At 42.3% G+C, this 18,698-nt stretch overlaps 1 protein-coding gene across 1 annotated transcript in view; it reads left to right on the top strand.

The window, feature by feature from the left end:
- Positions 1-18,698, top strand: part of DNAJC3 (DnaJ heat shock protein family (Hsp40) member C3) — an 83,049-nt gene that overhangs the window by 48,142 nt on the left and 16,209 nt on the right. The window contains exons 5-9 of the mRNA XM_077483031.1: positions 398-550; positions 4,610-4,791; positions 9,250-9,369; positions 11,870-11,975; positions 13,815-13,935. Coding sequence (XP_077339157.1) covers positions 398-550; positions 4,610-4,791; positions 9,250-9,369; positions 11,870-11,975; positions 13,815-13,935 — 682 coding nt within the window. The remainder of the gene's footprint in view (positions 1-397; positions 551-4,609; positions 4,792-9,249; positions 9,370-11,869; positions 11,976-13,814; positions 13,936-18,698) is intronic.

Genomic DNA, 18,698 nt, shown 5'->3' with positions numbered 1-18,698 from the left:
ATCGTTCTTTCCTTTTTATTACTGTGCTCTCCTACTCAACCAACATGAGTTGGGTATACGAGTTGAAGGGCTAGGTATAAGAGATGGAGATGTCCAGTATAGAACAGCGAGTATGTGATTGAATGTCTGGGGGCTCTTGGCATATTTCTTGCTCTAAGTACAGTGTGTGTGTCTATGAAGATGGGAGGAGGGGAGAAACTACCTTTTTTATGTATTTCCTATGCGTCAGTGGTATTTGCAGGCAGTTCTGTTATACAAGGTATTGCAAGTTGTATTGCTTTTTGTTTTTGACTAATTTATAAAATGTAAAATTGCCATATTGATTTTATTTATTTGGACCTGATTTTGTTCAACTACTGTATAACTGTTCCTTTATTTTTATCTTTTTTTTTAAAAGCTCAAATCTAATCCAAGTGATCAAGAAGAGAAGGAGGCTACCTCTCAGCTGGCAAAGTCTGATGAAATTCAGCGCATGCGTTCGCAAGGAGAAGCTGCCTATGACCGAGAGGATTACGCCACTGCAGAAAGCATATTTAACATTGTTCTGGAGGTAAGCGAAATGGGGAGGGGGGGGTTAAGGCATGTTCTTAAAGTACAATCAACTTTTTTGTTGTCTCTAAGTAGGTTTTGAAAATCACAATTTAGGATATGAGCTATAAGACTTGCCTTCATCTTAATCTGTATTTTAGTTCCAAAATTGTGCAAGATTTTTCACCTTGTCATCTAGGGCTATCTATCTTGTGTATCTCTGAAAAATGTGGCATGCATTTGTATTTAGCCCGTTTTACTGTGATACCTCTAACTAAAATCTAGGGAAAGCAATTGCCTACAGAAGTCCTCTAATTGGTAAATAGAGTTCACCTGTGTGTAATTTCATCCCTGTATAAATACAGCTGTTCTGTGAAGCCCTTGGAGGCTTGTTAGAGATTTTTGGTGAACAAATCATGAAGGCCCAGGAACACGCCATACAAGTCAGGGATAAAGTTGTGGAGCAATAAGATTGGGTTCTAAAATAATATCCCAAGCTTTGAACATTTCCTGGAGCCCTGTTCAATCCAGCATCCAAAAATGGAAAGAGTATGGCACAACTCCAAACCTAACAAGACATGACCGTTCACCTAAACTGACAGGCTGGGAAAGGAGTGCATTAATCAGAGAAGCAGCCAAGAGGCCCATGTTAACTCTGGAGGAGCTGCAGAGATCCACAGCTTGGGTGGGAGAATCTGTCCACAGGACAGCTATTAGTCGTGCACTCCACATTTCTGCCCTTTTATGGAAGAGTGGCAAGAAGAAAGCCATAAGAAGTCCCATTTGCAGTTTACAAGAAGCCATGTGGGGTACACGGCAAGCATGTGGAAGAGGGTGCTCTGGTCAGATGAGACCAAAATTGAGCTTTTTCACCTAAAAGTAAAACGCTGTGTGGCAGAAAACTAAAGCCGCGTACACACGGGCGGACTGTCTGGCCTACTTAGTCCGCCGAAACACATTTCAGCGGACAGTCCGCTCGTGTGTGGGCTTCAGCGGACTTTTTCAGCGTGCAGTCCGGCGGACTAAGTATTTCGGAATTTCAGTAATACTGTCCGTCGGACTCGCATTTCGGCGGACTATCCGCCCGTGTGTGTGCCAGTCCGCCGTACTTTTGAAATGAGCGGACTTTTCCCGCCCGGAGAAAAGTCCGCTCATTTTGAGCGGGTATCCAGGTAGGCGGGGCCCGCGAAGGAGACGTCGCCGGCCCCGCCGCCTGGTATGGACTTAAAGGGGAACCCCAACGCCAAAAAAAATCGGCGTGGGGCTCCCCTCCAAGTCCACAACAGACCCTTGTCCGAGCACGCTACCCGGCTGGCCAGGAAAGGGGGGCGAGCGAGCGCCCCCCTTCCTGAGCCGTACCAGGTCGCGTGCCCTCAACATGGGGGGGGGTGTCTTGGGGAAGGGGGGGCAGCGCGGCCCCCCCACCCCAAAGCACCTTGTCCCCATGTTGATGAGGACAAGGGCCTCTTCCCGACAACCCTGGCCGTTGGTTGTCGGGGTCTGCGGGCGGGGGGCTTATCGGAATCCGGGAGCCCCCTTTAATAAGGGGGCCCCCGGATACCGGCCCCCCCACCCTATGTGAATGAGTATGGGGTACAATGTACCCCTACCCATTCACCTGTAAAATAAAAGTACAAAAAAAAACACCACAACACACGAGATAAAAATTCCGTCTTCGGGGGTCTTCTCGCCGGACTCCTCCGCTATCTTCTTGTAGCTCTTTTGCTAGCGGAGGAGTCCGGCTTTCTTCCTCACCGCCGGCCTCTTCTCCCGACTTCGGGGGTCTTGTCCCCCTCTTCGGTTCTTCTGCCGCCGCCGCCTTCCATTCTTCTTTCTTCTTCTTCTTTCTTTTTTCTTCTTCTTTTTTCTTCCTCGACGATCTCTCCGGCCGGAATGCCAGGGACGCACTGCGCGGCCACTTATATAGGGACAAGGGGCGGTGTCACATGGGTTGGTCACATGGGGACTATGACATCGTAAGGGGGCGGGGTCACCATGTGACACCAACCCATGTGACACCGCCCCTTGTCCCTATATAAGTGGCCGCGCAGTGCGTCCCTGGCATTCCGGCCGGAGAGATCGTCGAGGCAACATCTCCTGGAGAAGAAGTACTTTTATTTTACAGGTGAATGGGTAGGGGTACATTGTACCCCATACTCATTCACATAGGGTGGGGGGCCGGTATCCGGGGGCGCCCTTATTAAAGGGGGCTCCCGGATTCCGATAAGCCCCCCGCCCGCAGACCCCGACAACCAACGGCCAGGGTTGTCGGGAAGAGGCCCTTGTCCTCATCAACATGGGGACAAGGTGCTTTGGGGTGGGGGGGCCGTGCGGCCCCCCCTTCCCCAAGGCACCCCATGTTGAGGGCACGCGGCCTGGTACGGCTCAGGAGGGGGGGCGCTTGCTCGCCCCCCCTTTCCTGGCCAGCCGGGTAGCGTGCTCGGACAAGGGTCTGTTGTGGACTTGGGGGGGACCCCCACGCCGATTTTTTTCGGCGTTGGGGTTCCCCTTTAAGTCCATACCAGGCGGCGGGGCCGGCGACGTCTCCTTCGCGGGCCCCGCCTACCTGGATACCCGTGGTGTGTGTGGTCAAGTCCGTTCATTCGAAAGGTATGACGGACTGTCCGTCGGATTGTCTGATGGACTAAGTTGGCCAGACAGTCCGCCCCGTGTGTACGCGGCTTAACACTACACCTAATCCTGAACACACCACCCCCACCATGAAACGTGATGGTGGCAGCATCATGTTGTGGGGATGCTTTTCTTCAGCAGGGACAGGAAAGCTGGTCAGAGTTGATGGGAAGATGACTGGAGCCAAATACAGGGCAGTCTAAAGCCTCGTACAGACTATTGGATTTTCGGCAGAGAATTGTGTGGTGACCGACTATTGGCCCAAAATCTGACTGTTAGTACACTCCATCAAACAATTGTTGCCTGGCAAACTAGTAAATTTTCGGCTGACAATGGTCTGTTGTCATATTTTTCCTATCATCTGTACACAAGTTCGTCACACAAAAGTTGAAAGTACAAACACTCATGCTCAGAATCAATGCTCGCCAAACATGACATTAGCAGAAGGTGCCCAAAGGGGGGCACTCAAGAGCTGAAATTCCTTGTACGTCACTACGACAATTATGTACCGTTTTCTTGCAAGCAAGACAAGTTCCTGACACGCGCCCTTTGGACAAGCGTCTGACGCTTTGTTGGCCAACAATCTGAGTACAAGGCTTTATAAAAAAAAACCTGTTCGTTTGCAAAAGACTTGAGACTGGGGCGGTCTTTCCCCTTCCAGCAGGACAATGACCATAAACATTCAGCCAGAGATAAAATAGAATGTTTTTAGATCCAAGCATATTCATGTGTTAGAATGGCCCAGTCAAAGTCCAAACCTAAATCCAATTGAGAATCTGTGGCAAGTTTTGAAAATGCTGTTCACAAATGCTCTCCATCAAATCTGACAGAGCTTGAGCTATTTTGCAAAGAAGAATGTGCAAAAATGTTACTCTCTAGATGTGCGAAGCTGATGGAGAGAGAAAAAGACTTGCAGCTGTAATTGCAGTGAAAGATGGTTCTACAAAGTATTGACTCGGGCTGGTTGAGTAATTTGCACAGCTGCTCCAGTTTTGATAAATTCTCTGGTCTGTGTGTGTGTGTGTGTGTGTGTTTGTTTTTTGATGTGGTAGGAAGGACAAAGTACTCTGTGCTCTAAGTATTTTAAATATCCAAAGAATTACACGGTAAAAGTCTGAAAGTTAAGTTTGAGTCTAGAACATCAGATTGCACGTGTTCCCACAGTAAAGGTAAGGAACATTTGGTTAATAGACATAAGCGTTTTATGAGGTGAAACACAGAAATTCTTTGCAATTGTTGCTTTTTGTTTATTCCTGGATGTTTACTGCAGGTCTTATTCAGATAGTGTTTATTGATTCTCAGAAATTACAGTAACTGTTTGCAGGTTAGGAAGGGGCAGTATTTGTTTTCCAATATCACACTGAGCCATCTTGCTGTTCCACACGAAGGCATTGCTAGTACTTTGTATAAGTGAATAAAGAGAATTTTTTGTTTTTTTGTTTTTCTATAGACGTGTGTGTGGGATGCAGAGATTCGAGAACTGCGGGCTGAGTGCTACATCAATCAGGGGGAGTCTGGAAAAGCCATCACTGACCTGAAAGCTGCCTCTAAACTAAAGAGTGACAACACTGGTGCCTTTTACAAAGTCAGCCTTATATACTATGAGCTGGGGGACCATGAAATGTCACTTAGGTAGGTTATACAAAGTAAAGCTGGCCATAAACGAGTATAGTGGTCTCCCAACTGCGGCCCACTGGCCAGATGTATGACTTTATCTGGCCCTTTAGAATTCCTCCCCCACATATGCAGCGCTAATCCTCCTCCTTATATAAACATTGAAACATTATTTCTTTCACTGTCAATAATAAGACCCTATTCCTCCCATTGACACCAATAGAGGATTATTCCTGTCATTAATGCCCAATATGGGGCACAATTCCTCCTCATACTGACCACAGGCATTATGTAATTTTTTTTTTGTACTCCCACTGGCCACAGTCTGGCCCTCCTAAAGTCTGAAGGACAGTAAACTGGCCCTTTGTTTATAAAGTTTGGAAACTCGTGCACTGGTAGAATTTTTCATTTTAGAATGTTTGTTCGATTTTCTTGTCATTAGTGGGGTCAAATCGATGTTGGTTCAATCTGCAGTGGTAGGAACAGTTTGAAGGAGCAAGATGGAAACATTTTCTTGAACACATTTTTTACAGTGTTTTCTGTTTTTTGCTCAGGAAAGTCTATTCACTAAAAAACTAAATGTTAAAACAACCATTTTTTTTTTAATAACTTTTGAACGACATTTATCAAGTAATTAATTGTACTGATGAACATTTTTTGAAAATCTACTAGTGTTTGCCTGCTTAAGACTTGCAATACTTTTTCTTTACAGGCATGAATGTGATGGCATATTTTTCAGTACAATGCAAAACAATACAGTGAATTTAAAGCAATGGGAGATGGGGAGGTTGGAGGTGTTGGTCAGAGCAACAAAAGATTTAATGAGCTATTTTAACAGGCTTGCAACCTAAAGCCCAACTACAGTCAGTCTTTCCTTTCTCTGTCTAGAACTATGGTCTCCAAACTGAGGGATGGATGTGGCCCTTTGCCTACCTTTTTATCAGGCCCTTGAGGCACTATTCCTGCCATTGACAATAACTATAATCACTTTTCTCCCAATAACATCAATGGGGCACTATTCCTCTGACTTACACCAATCGTGGAGCAGTATTTCTCCCCCTAATATCAAATATGGTGTATTTAGTCTGGCCACAGTCCAGCCCCCCTAAAGTCTGAAGGACAGTAAACTGGCCCTTTGTTTAGAAAGACTGGATACCCCTGGACTAGAACAATGAAAGGGCTTATGCCTGCAGATTTGTTTTAAAAATACTTCAAGTTGGTTTGTAAGTGTAGCTGTTGCATTTTATCAAGCTTTAAACTTATGGACGCTACCAAGAGTACATTTTCTTTTTAAGGTGAACATTCGTAAGAAGAATAGGCCACTTGGCTACTATAACCCAATCTACAAAAAACTAATTTTACAACAGATACTGTACACAATTCTTCAATAACCACATTTAATGTGGTCCTTGTTCACCCATATCTTTCACCCTGGCAATTTAAATATCTAAATGGGTATTTCTAGGTCTAGAATGCCATGGCAAGTCACACATGGACTAAGGAAACCTTTGCGACTAATATTCACACCACGTTGGGCACATAAATATCGGCTTAAAAAAAAGTTTACACCCCCAATTCCAAAATACGTTGTCACGCTGTGTAAAATTCTACATAAAACGAAATACAATGATTAGCGAATCTCATAAACCTATATTTCATTCACAATAGAACAAAAACATACAGATAAACTCTCTTCTCTCTCTCTCTCTCTCTCTCTCCTCTCTCTCTCTCTCTCTCTCTCTCTCTCTCTCTCTCTCTCTCTCTCTCTCTCTCTCTCCTCCCTCTCTCTCCTCCCTCTCTCTTCCTCCCTCTCTCTCCTCCCTCTCTCTCCTCCCTCTCTCTCTCCTCTCTCTCTCTCTCTCTCTCTCTCTCTCTCTCTCTCTCTCTCTCTCTCTCTCTCTCTCTCTCTCTCTCTCTCTCTCTCTCTCTCTCTCTCTCTCTCTCTCTCTCTCTCTCTCTCTCTCTCTCTCTCTCTCTCTCTCTCTCTCTCTCTCTCTCTCCTCTCTCTCCTCTCTCTCCTCTCTCTCTCTCTCTCTCTCTCTCTCTCTCTCTCTCTCTCTCTCTCTCTCTCCTCCCCTCTCTCTCTCTCTCTCCTCCCTCTCTCTCTCTCTCTCCTCCCTCTCTCTCTCTCTCTCTCCTCCCTCTCTCTCTCTCTCTCCTCCTCCCTCTCTCTCTCTCTCTCCTCCTCTCTCTCTCTCTCTCTCCTCCTCCCTCTCTCCTCCCTCTCTCCTCCCTCTCTCCTCCCTCTCTCCTCCCTCTCTCCTCCCTCTCTCCTCCCTCTCTCCTCCTCTCTCCTCCCTCTCTCCTCCCTCTCTCCTCCCTCTCTCCTCCCTCTCTCCTCCCTCTCTCCTCCCTCTCTCCTCTCTTTTCTCTTTTCTCTTCTCTTTCTCCTCTCTCTTTTCTCTTCTCTTTCTCCTCTCTCCTCTCTCTCTCTATTTTCTACCATTTTTAGGAAAAAAAATAAGGTAATGTTGAAATTTGATTGTTGCAACTCAAAGTTGATAGGGCCATGTTTACCACGGTATAGCATCCCTTCTTTTAACAACCCTCCCAAACTTCTGGGAACTGAGACCAGTTGCTGGAGTTTTGGGAGAGAAATGTCCCATTCTTGCCTAATGTAGGCAACAATTCTGGGTCATCTGTTGTATTTTTCATTTCAAGATGCGCCAAATATTTGCAATTAGTGAAAATGGTAGACGCACTAGTTAAGCACCTGGACTCTTCTACTACTCTAATGCACCCCCAAACCATCAGAGATGCAGGATTTTGAACTGAGCATGTATTATAAGCTGGAAGTTCCCTCCCCTCTTTAGCTTGCAGAACACGGCGACCATGGTTGCCAAAACGAGTGTCAAATTTAAAATTCATCTGACCACAGAACAGTGTTCCACTTTGCAACAGACCATTTTAACTACCTCTCGTCAGCCATTATTTGTCTATACGGGGTGCTCTGTTCTGGGATGTCGTATGATGTCTTTGATGACACGTCTCCATGCACAACTGATTACATGTAAACAAGGAAATGCTGGTTATCTGCTCACCTCACACTGACAGTGTGAGGAGAGCCGATCAGCATAATTTCCTCACAGCGGAGACCTGTACAGATAATCAGAACATGATGATCAGTGCAGTCCCAACAGTAATGCCAATCTGTGCCCATCAGTGCCTGCTCATCCATGCAGCCTCATCAGCACACAGCAGTGAAGGAGAAAAATTACTTATTTACAAAATTTTTGGACAAGCTAAAACTTTTTTTTTTTTTTTTTTTTTTTCTCAATTTTTGCCCCATTTATTTTTAGGTTTTGGGAAAAAATAAACCCAGCAGTAATTAAATGCCACCAGAAGAAAGCTCTATTTATGTGGGGAAAAAATGCTAAACATTTCATTCAGGTACAGCGTTGCATGACTGCACAGGTGTCAGTCAAAGTGTGACGGCTCTGAAAATTGGTCTGGGCAGGAAGGTGGTAAAAGTGCACAGTATTGAAGCAGTTAAATGCGCTTTGGCACAGAGATGATGGCATTTCTGGATCATGTTCAGCTATGGCTTTTTCTTTGCATAATAGAGCCTTCACGTCATTACAGAATCGTGCCCGTTTTTAATGCAGTGCAGTCTGATGCTGGGTTCACATATGCTGTGGCTCACAGCATGCGACCCTGGTCACGATTCAGGTGCGAATCCAGTCTGAATTTTTGCCTAAATTCGCACCTCAATTGGAAACACACACAAGACCCTTTTTAAATGCAGACCACGGCCGCTGCGGAGCTGTGTGAATAAGCTCCCTTGAGAGCCAGTCACAAGCTCCTGTCTTGTGAATTGGATGTGGGGAAACCCGCATTCCAATTCGCATGTGTGAACCCAGCCTGGGGACCCAAAGATCATGGGCATCCAATGTGCATTTGGCATTGCCCCTTGCACAAAGATTTCATCATATTTTAGGAATCTTTTGAGATCTGCAAATGGTTGCATTCTGTTTATGTAGATTTTACACAGCTTCCCAACTTTTTTGGAATCGGGGTTGTAGATTTTTGTAAATGTCTACATAACTTAAGCTGCTCCATAATGTAAATACCCAAATTAGTCTGATATTGCTGTCCTGTATTCTCTCTGTACATCTTCACCCAGACTAGGTTTTCTAGGCCAATATGAGCTTTGTAGTATGCAATATATGTATTCATGCTTCCAGAGACTGTGCTGATAGGCGGAAGGAGCAGAAAGCCTATTCAGTGGTAAGCTGCAGCTGTTTCATTGTCCGCTGAGCATGCATGAGAAGCACAAATCTATTATGGTATTCTTGACCTTGTGTTGCTAGTACAGTGGAGTTCAACGTTCTGGTTATGCTCTCTGGCAGAAATATAACATATGGCAGGTGAAATGGTTCATTTACATGGATTTCAAGTGTATGCTTAGTTAGTTTCTTTTAAGTTTAGCATATTCCATTTGATAAGCACTAACTTCCTAAATGTACATTTGAATAGTGAAATTCGGGAGTGTTTGAAACTTGATCCAGATCACAAAAATTGTTTTGCACACTACAAGCAAGTCAAGAAGCTAAATAAACAGATACAGACAGCTGAAGAACTCATAAAAGAAGGAAGGTAAGACCTGTAGACATCACTGATGTCAATAATAAGGACTAAATCTATGTAATGGTGTCTTTATCTTCTCTTAACCGCTTCACGGTCAGCCTTTAGACAAATGATAGCTGGGTGGTGGCTTTGTTACGACCGCATGCCCTTACTGGCCGTGTTTATGGGACACCGCTCGATACCAGTTCCATGTTGCTGCCGTGAGGAATCACAGCAGGTTACTTGACAGTTTAACACAATGGATGGCTTCCTTTCATGCCATCCAATGTGTACAATTGTGTTGCTAGCTGTGATTGGTCAATTTGATCACATGGTACAGACAGGGCCAATCTGTACCATTTTGATTGGCTTTCACTAGTCCACAGCTAATCACAAAAAACACACTGAATCCGTTTTCATTCGGTAAAATGCTTGCTGGTAGCAACGTAATGCACTGCTATAAGCAAACCTAATGTATTAAAAAAACAAAACAAAACAAAAAACCTGTCCTGGCATTTTCAGGCCTCAGGAAATGGGATGGGCTGTTAGTACATCAGGAATGATACATTTTTAGAGATATACCATAGTTTTGTGGACTCTCTAACTTCCACACAGTAAATATACACAGATTTGGGTTATTTTCACCAAAGCAATGTTTCAGAATACATTTTGGGCTAAAGTTATGAAATGTTTATTTGAAAAATGTTATAACAAACTAAGAAATTGTTTTTTTTTTTTTTTTCTTTTTTTTTTTCTCTCAATTTTCATTTATTTTTTTAGTTTTATTTGGCAAAACATTAAAAACCCCAGTTTTGATTAAATACCACCAAAAGAAAGCTCTATTTTGTGAACAAAATGGTTAAAATTTAGTTTGGGTGCACGGTTGCATCACCACGCAATTGTCCTTCAAAGTGCAACAGTGCTAAAAGCTGACAATTGGCCTGGGCAGGAAGAGAATAAAAGTGTCCAGTTGTATTTTTCAAGATCTGTGGCAAGTGGGGAATGCTGGACATAGACCTCCTGGCTTGTAAATTCAACTAAAAACTTAACAAGTTTATGTAGAGGTCTAGGGATTCTTTAGTCATGGCAGTGTATACTCTGGGGGCACCTTGGGGGTCAGTACAATATGATCAATGCCTTTCCTCCTCTGACAGTCCTTCCTCATTTGTAGAATGCAATCTGCAGAAATGAGATTGAGCATTAGTATTTCTCATTGTACCGAACTGGCCCAGTCTTCAGGTACTCGGACCTCTGGGCAGACTCTTTCTGTGGCAAGATAGCCCAGTTCTTCCAGGTTGTCTTGAGGCCTATGGCCTCCTTTCTCCCTAAGGTGATGTCTATCTTCCAACAACGATTCCAGCGCTGGTTCCCGCATTGCATCTCTCCCGCAGGCAGTTCACATTGCCTTTTGTAAACTGCTATGGGTGTCAATACAATGTTAATGACACCCCCAGATCAGTTCACAGATCGCAGTGCAAACTGTGGATTCAGACAGGAATCGGATTGCATGGGTGTGAACACCTATGAAAAAAAGTCCCTGCACCCTTTTTGTGAGTTCAGCCATACAAATGTATGACCCCTCTCTTGGTCTTATGTTTACTCTTAGTGTTGGTTCACACTGAGGCAGCACGACTTGCAGCGCGACTGCCTCAGGCGACCTGGACACGACAGCTGCGGCGACTTGCAAAACGACTTCTCTATAGAAGTCAATGCAAGTCGCCCCCAAAGTCGTACAGGAACCTTTTTCTAAGTCGGATCGGCTTGTGTCGCTCCGATTAGAACAGTTCCATTGTACAGAAAGAGGCGCTACTTGTCAAGTGGCTAAGTTGCCTGACAAGTCGTCCCAGTGTGAACCGGCACTTGGTCATGCCTTTGCACAAAACTGGAGCATGATGGTTGGAGTGGGAAGGGTTACATTGGCTGACCAACTTTATTTTATTTTTTTATCGGTGTCTAATTCTCCTGCAGATGGCTTGTGTTTCTTGATGAACTCCAACAAGGGAATTTTAACAGTTTTTATTTATTTTTTATTTTTTTTTTTTGGGGGGGGGGGGGGTGAATTACTGCAAGCAATAGGTCTGAATCTGTTACTTGTTTGACTGCAGATTTACTGCAACAGGAAAGTGGAGAAAAGGCTAAGAAAATAGAGGTTATAGTACAAGGTCTACCTGGCCACATATCTAATGTTCTATTCCTTTAATTGGACTATCTATTTTAATTCAATGATCTGAGTACAATCTCTAAATGCAATCGCCTTCAGATGCTTCCACTGCCTCAGGATATCCAAGCCCAGACTGGTCTATTATGCAAATTGTTACAAGAGCTGATGTGTTTTCTTCACTTTGTGCAGTAACTGCAAGGAAGTTGTGCATAACTCCTCAGCCAAGAGCTTTTGTCTCTTACTGCAGTGGAAACCTATCTATTTAAAGAGGGCTCCATTCCCCATGTTTTGTGATAAGATATGGCAAATTATGAGTTTTTATATTCTTTATATTTTGTTTTTATGCCCTAAAAAGAAATCTACTTGCAGGTATGAAGATGCCATCAGTAAATATGGAACAGTGCTGAGAACAGAACCAGATGTTCCCTTTTATTCTGCTCTAGTTCAGGAACGTAGGTGTCACTGTTATTCAAAAGTAAGTTTTACAGATTCATCGTTGATACTGCCCCCCCCCCCCCATCTGTTTTTAAAACGCCTATCGCTTAACAGAGGTAAAAACACATGGGCGGTATTACCTGTGTCTGCCATCTATGAAAAAAAAATTGTATTTTCCCTAACAAGTTATTACAAGGTGTGTGTATATTGGGTCTCTCTCTCTCTCTCTCTCTCTCTCTCTCTCTCTCTCTCTCTCTCTCTCTCTCCCTCTCTCCCTCTCTCCCTCTCTCCCTCTCTCCCTCTCTCCCTCTCTCCCTCTCTCCCTCTCTCCCTCTCTCCCTCTCTCCCTCTCTCCCTCTCTCCCTCTCTCCCTCTCTCCCTCTCTCCCTCTCTCCCTCTCTCCCTCCCCCTCCTCAGTTAGTTCTGACCAAAGTTCTGTGTGTCTTTAGTGCTGTATGCTGGAACACCAGAGAGCCAGCTACTCTGCGGTTGATTTACTAAAGGCAAATAGACATTTTTTTTTTTTTTTTGATATGACATTAAAATCATAAATGACCATTAACATTTTACTTTCACTCATTTGGGCATAGTAATTATGGTAAAGCTCTTTTTTTGTTTTTATTTTCCTTGCACCTGATTGGGTTTTCTTTGCAAAGTGAAGCTTTACCACTTTTACTAAGAAAAGGAAAAAAGCACAACTGCATTGCGAAGAGTAGAGCTGCACGATTAATCGTCAAGACTCGTTATCGCAATTTTTTTTTCTCCTTTGCGATCTTTACAAAGAGTTAAAATTTTATATATAAAAAAATTACTTTAATGCATTAAAAAAAACTAAACAGTAAAGTTAACCCAAATATTTTTAGTATTATGTGAAAGATTTTACGCCGTGAGAATCGTGATCTTTATTCTAAGCAAAAAAAATTGTGATTCTCATTTTGGTCAGAATCGTGCAGATCTAGTGTAGTCTATTTTGCTTTAGGAAATCAACTCCAATGCTTTCTATATGGTGCTCAAAAGCCTACGGCCCGAGGACCGGCGGGCTGCCTGTTAGGCACCAGTGTTCTACTGCCTTCCATTATGTGCTGCTTAAGACTGCTTGTCTATGGTGCCAACCTTTCTGGTCTAGGATTTTGTAAACCTTGCTACAGGGGTGACTATGTTCTTTCTTTCATGCTAAAAAAAAAAACTTTGGAGACATAACACCTTTACTTAAATGGTATGGAGGGCATATTTATTTATTTTTGAGGGGTTGGAGCCAATATTATTCCTGTCTGTGTCCCCACTGATTGTCACTTTTAGTGACAATTATCATAGACAGGAAAAATCCCAAAACGTTATAGTTCAAGAAGCTAGAGGAAATCTTCCAGTGTGAGCAAATGTTCTAGTAATGGCAAGGAGTGGAAAATTCCTTTGAGATTTTCACCCATTTCCCATTGCATCTCCAGTAGAGGAAGTGATGGGAAATATAAAAGTGACAGGTTTTAACACTATCCTACCCCCCCCAACAAAAATTGCCCATACAGTGTGAGAAGCCATTTTAAATGGTTTTTCATACTGCATGGGCCAACCTACTCATGTGATTGAGACCTTAAAGCAATAGTTGTCCTTTTAGGTTTTGTAATGTAGACCTACCTGGATAAACTTTCCAGACTTGCCAATTCTGAACTGAGTTCACTTTGTGTATTATAAGAACCACAATGTGTAATGAAAGTGCAGTTACCATGATCCTGCAAATGGCACAATTCTTACTCTTCCAGGCAACTTGTTGCAACATTTGGCAGAACAGCATCTTATCAGTTATTGTGTGTATTTGTATGATTTTATATTTTTACACAAAACTGTTGGGTAGATTTCATATATAACCATGTGTTCATCCTAGAATCAGCAGTCCAATGAAGCCATTCGAGAGTGTACAGAATTCCTGCAAAAGGAGCCTGAGAATGTACATGCTTTGAAGGACAGGGCTGAAGCTTATATACAAGAAGAAATGTATGAAGAAGGTATTTTCTTTTGCTTCCTATTTATTCACATTGTATGTAAGATGGAAGCCTATGTACCACATTTTTAAAACTCCACTTGTAACCCCTGGGATTGCACATTGCTAGGTTATGGTTTGTGGAGTCTTGTAGTTCTACAGCAGCTTGGCCATTGTATATTTAGCAGAAACGCTTCGTGACTGGCTTGTTTGGAAGAAAATGTAATGGTATAATTGTCCAGGGTGCTACACCTGACACTAAATCAGATGCTATGCAGTTGAATTGGATACAATGGAGGATTTTTGTTTCTGGTTGTATTTATTTATCCATTACATGTTTAAAGCCATTCATTTAAAACATATCTAAGCCAAAAAAAACAAATGTAATACATTTGCAGCTTACGCCTCTTTAGATATGGTGGTTGCATTCGTTTTTAATTTTTAGGCTAAAACATTTTCAGCAAGTACAGAAAATACCTGTTGCTCTTGTCAGAAATGCAGTGTCCTTGTCACTTCCTGTAAGCTGAAAAGAAAGCACAACCATCCTTATCTACCAATGCCATCAATCCATAATGTGCAAAGGCATACAAGTTTAGCCCATGTGACAATGATGGCTTACTCCATAGACTGTGAATTATTTATTACGGGTACTTGTCCAGTGCCATCAGTTTACGCAGCACTTTACATGCATATAATTGTACATTCACATCAGTCCCTGGCCTCGAGGTGCTTACACACTAAGTTGCCTAACTCGCATTCATAATAGGGTCAACTTTGGAGGCCAATTAACCTATTGGTACCTGGAGAAAACCCATGTGGGCACTGGGAGAACATGCAAACTCCAGGCAGGTAGTGCCCTGGTATTAGTGAATGAAGACCTGAAGAACACGAGTGGATCACCAGGCAAAAATTAAAGTGTGGGAAAGAAAACTAGTACAGCCACCACATCTAAGGACAAGTGAGCTACGATATCCTTTTTTTTTTTTTTTTTTTTTTTTATTTCATTTTTATTTTATTTTTTTTACATATACTAAAAGTTTACTTTTTGAATCTGTTCTCCTCCTATGGACTTCTGTTTTTTTTTTTTTTTTTTTTTTTTTATCTGTATAGAGATTAGACCATGCCACTTCAGGTACCAGGAAGTTCTGGGTGGAAGTTTCCAGAAAGAGAAAAATTGTGTTTTCATAGTAGACATGTTCCTTTGGAATCTTTCTCTATATTCAGAATATTTTCTTATTTTTCTTTCACTTAAAAAAAAAAAAAAAAAATCTTCTTAAAGAGGAAGTAAACCCTGATGGGTTTACTTCCTCTTTGATTACCTGCAAAGGTAAAGCATAATGGACTACTATGCATCGCATAGTAGTTCATTATGTGTCACTTACCTGACACAGGAGCCAGAGAAGTCACTGCTGTCCCCTGTAGTTCCGAGCGTCCATCTTCTTGGTGGGTCTCGCTGCTTCGGCGCTGTGATTCACTGGAGCAGCGACGACGTCACTCCTGTGACGCACGGGAGCCGACACTCGCAGCATATTGCCGCAATCTGCGGCTTACCCAGTGCGCCTGCGCGCCGCTGTCTACGGCGCATGCGCCGTAGACAGAGGTGGCTATCTTCAGGTAAATATCTCCTAAACCGTAAAGGTTTAGGAGATTATTCTTGGACCTACAGGTAAGCCTTAATCTAGGCTTACCTTTTAGGTCAAAGTGGTTTGTAAGGGTTTACAACCACTTTAAGATAAGGCATTCCAAAATGTACAGTGTGTGTTTTTTTTTTTTTTTTAATGTAATTTTAGCAAAAGAGCTTGATTGGTAACAGGTTGCATTACATTGCTAACTGCACAAAATCAAACAGTGGTGTCGTGCTCTTTCCAATGAATACTTAACAGCATAACATGGGTGGGTGGTTGGAGTCATGTAGTAAGTGACCTTGAACATTATGCTTTGACCTTGTAAGAGCACAGGCATCTGCTGTCTTCAAGGCAAATAGGAAGTCAGAGAGCCCTCCAGTTTTAAGTGTGTAGGTGCCCATTTTGCATCTGCAGTAAATCAAAGTCTGAAACACAGCCATGCTTTAATTGATTTAGAATGGTGTAATGTAGCATCAGCCTTACATTACCTTGACCGATCTTGTAGTTGCAATACTATTTAGAACATTGTGCACAGTGCAAGTGCTCTTTTTCAAGGCAAGGGCACAAATTAAACACCCTTAAAATAATGTGCACACTTTTTGCACAATGCATCACTTACACAGCCCAATTTGAGCACTTTTCAGTTTGTCCTCTACCTAGTAGAAATGTATGGCTACCTACCTTTTTATGCATTTCCGGCCAATGTTATGCTGGGTACTTGTACTTGGACTAGAATGTTCTTCTTCTTTTGCTCTGATTTAGTTGGTTTTCTGTTGATCATGTTACCTTTTCTTTAACTACTGCATGGCTAAGAGCCAAATAAATATTGCATCTGCAAGTGCAATAGCATTGTTGCTGGGGTTATTTTCAGTTCAGAAAATTTAGATAGTCACAAAATTGTTTGCTGGACACTGTTGTGCAATGCATAGATAACAGGCGGGCTTTAATACTGCACTATCATATCTCAATACTATACTATTGACAGTCTAGCAATTCCATTTCATCTATAATAAGAAGAGGTGTTAGGGGAGATGTAAACACACAAACTATCCTTTTGACTTCTGAGGAATTATATGGGAACATGTCCTGTTATCAAGTCTCTTACACCAGCCTGTTTAATCAGTGTGTGTTATGTGGTAGTGCTATGGAAAATCTGCCGTGTTTCTGCTAGTCACTAGGGACCTAATCCTTGATGTTGTACGAAAAGGTTAAATCACGCAGCCGGCTAGATATGCTAATTTGAAAGATGTCGTATTGACATTTGAATTTTAAGCTGATTGATTCTCGTTAGGAAAATTGTGACTGGCTTACTCTTGGGGATTTGTGTGCATAATGCCAAATCGTATTTGAGAATAATGGATCTTTATTTGGCTTTCAGCCTTTTTCTTCCGCTTAAATGCAAGCCATGTAGAATATATTAGTGTTTTTATGCTTTCAAACAAGCGTGCTTTATTGTATGTTTACCCTGCCAGTTGATAAGAACCGAGAGCTCACTTATTAGTATTATCAGTCAGTACAACAAGTTTTTCTGATAAATGGTTTACAATGGCTATGACTGATAGAAGTGTCATCTTCCCTGTCTCTATATCAAGCAGAAGAAATGCTTATATTGGGAGACCTAGAACAGCATTCCTTCCACTTTGAGGGATCTGTATGCAAGTCTGGATGAAATCGGATTTGTCACCTTCAGATTTTGACTTGCCTAGATGCAGATAGTAAAACCACTGCATAAGTTTAGAACAGCTAACTTCAAAGGGTTATTGGTCATTTAAAAAAGTGCCTCATTTTTTAGTGACCCATAAAAGAAAATTTTGCAATACAGACAATGCCTTTTTATTTCATTTGCAAACAACGTCATTCTTTGTAATACAAACATAATTTTAGTGTAGTTATAAATAGGACACATTTTAAGAATAAAACTTCCGCTTTAGCAGCAGGAACATTTGCTGGGTATTTTTATTTTATTTTTGTTACATCTTTTGTCTACAGATTGCATAGAAAATAAAATAATTTTCTGCAACATAATGCCAAGAGAGCCTTATTTGTACAAAACAAAGACGATCTATGTATTGCTTTATCATTATCTGTGAATACATGGTAACTAAATAATATGTTAAGACGTCAAATAATGTTGTTGTCTCACAAGCTCAATAGTGTTCGTAAAATGCTAAATAGTGAATAAAATTCTAAATGTGATGCAACATTCAAAGAAAATCCATATGCTAAAACTTTTTATATTTGCAGTGATTAAAGAGGTTGTAAAGGTAAAAGTTTTTTTACACCTTAATGCATTCTATGCATTAAGGTGAAAAAACATCTGACAATACTGGCCCCCCAGCACCCCCCGTTATACTTACCTGACCCCTCAAAAGTCCTGTGCTCATCCCCAACATCCTCTTCGCCGATCAGCCTGGCACTGATTGGTTACAGTGGATGAATTGAAAGGGCGCAGCCATTGGCTCGTGCTGCTGTCAATCGCATCCAATGACACGGCGCGCCGGGGGGCGGGGCTGAGTGATACAGCGAGCGGCTATAGCCACCGGCTGTATGACGGTAGCACGCCCGCAAGCACTCCACATCATGCGAGGGAGCTCGCGTGAAGTTGTGGAGTCCTTGTGGGAGGAAGCAGAGACAGCCGCCAAGAGACCCCAGAAGACCAGGTTCGGGGGCCACTCTGTGCAAAACGAGCTGCACAGTGGAGGCAAGTATAACATGTATTTAAAAAAAATTAATAAATAATAATTTACAACACCTTTAACCAATAATTAAAATGAGTACAATACATCAAATATACACTAATGTACAAAAGTTTTAGGCAGGTGTCAAAGTTTCTTATCAGTTAACAAAATGAAAAGTAAATAGAAGAAAAATCTAATTAATATTTGGTGTGACTGCCTTTTTTACCTTCAAAACATTATCAATTCTTCTAGGTACACTTGCACACAGCTTTTGAAGGAACTTGGCTGGTTGTTTCCAAGCTCTTGGAGAACTTGCCACAGATCTTCTAGTGGATATAGGCTGCCTCAAATCCTTCTGTCTCTGTATGTAATCCAAGACGGACTAGATGCTGATCAGGGCTCTGTGAGGGGCCAAAATATCACTTCCAAGACTTTCTGTTCCTCTTTACGCTGAATATAGTTCTACATGGCATTGGCTGTATGTT

The sequence above is a fragment of the Lithobates pipiens genome, unplaced genomic scaffold (genome assembly GCF_037356315.1).
Source record: "Lithobates pipiens isolate NorthernLeopardFrog02 unplaced genomic scaffold, aLitPip1_a1.2 Scaffold_16, whole genome shotgun sequence".
In the NCBI taxonomy this organism is placed as follows: Eukaryota; Metazoa; Chordata; class Amphibia; order Anura; family Ranidae; genus Lithobates; species Lithobates pipiens.
Note: the sequence above shows the minus strand (reverse complement) of the source record. Positions and strands in the feature narration are given on the sequence as shown.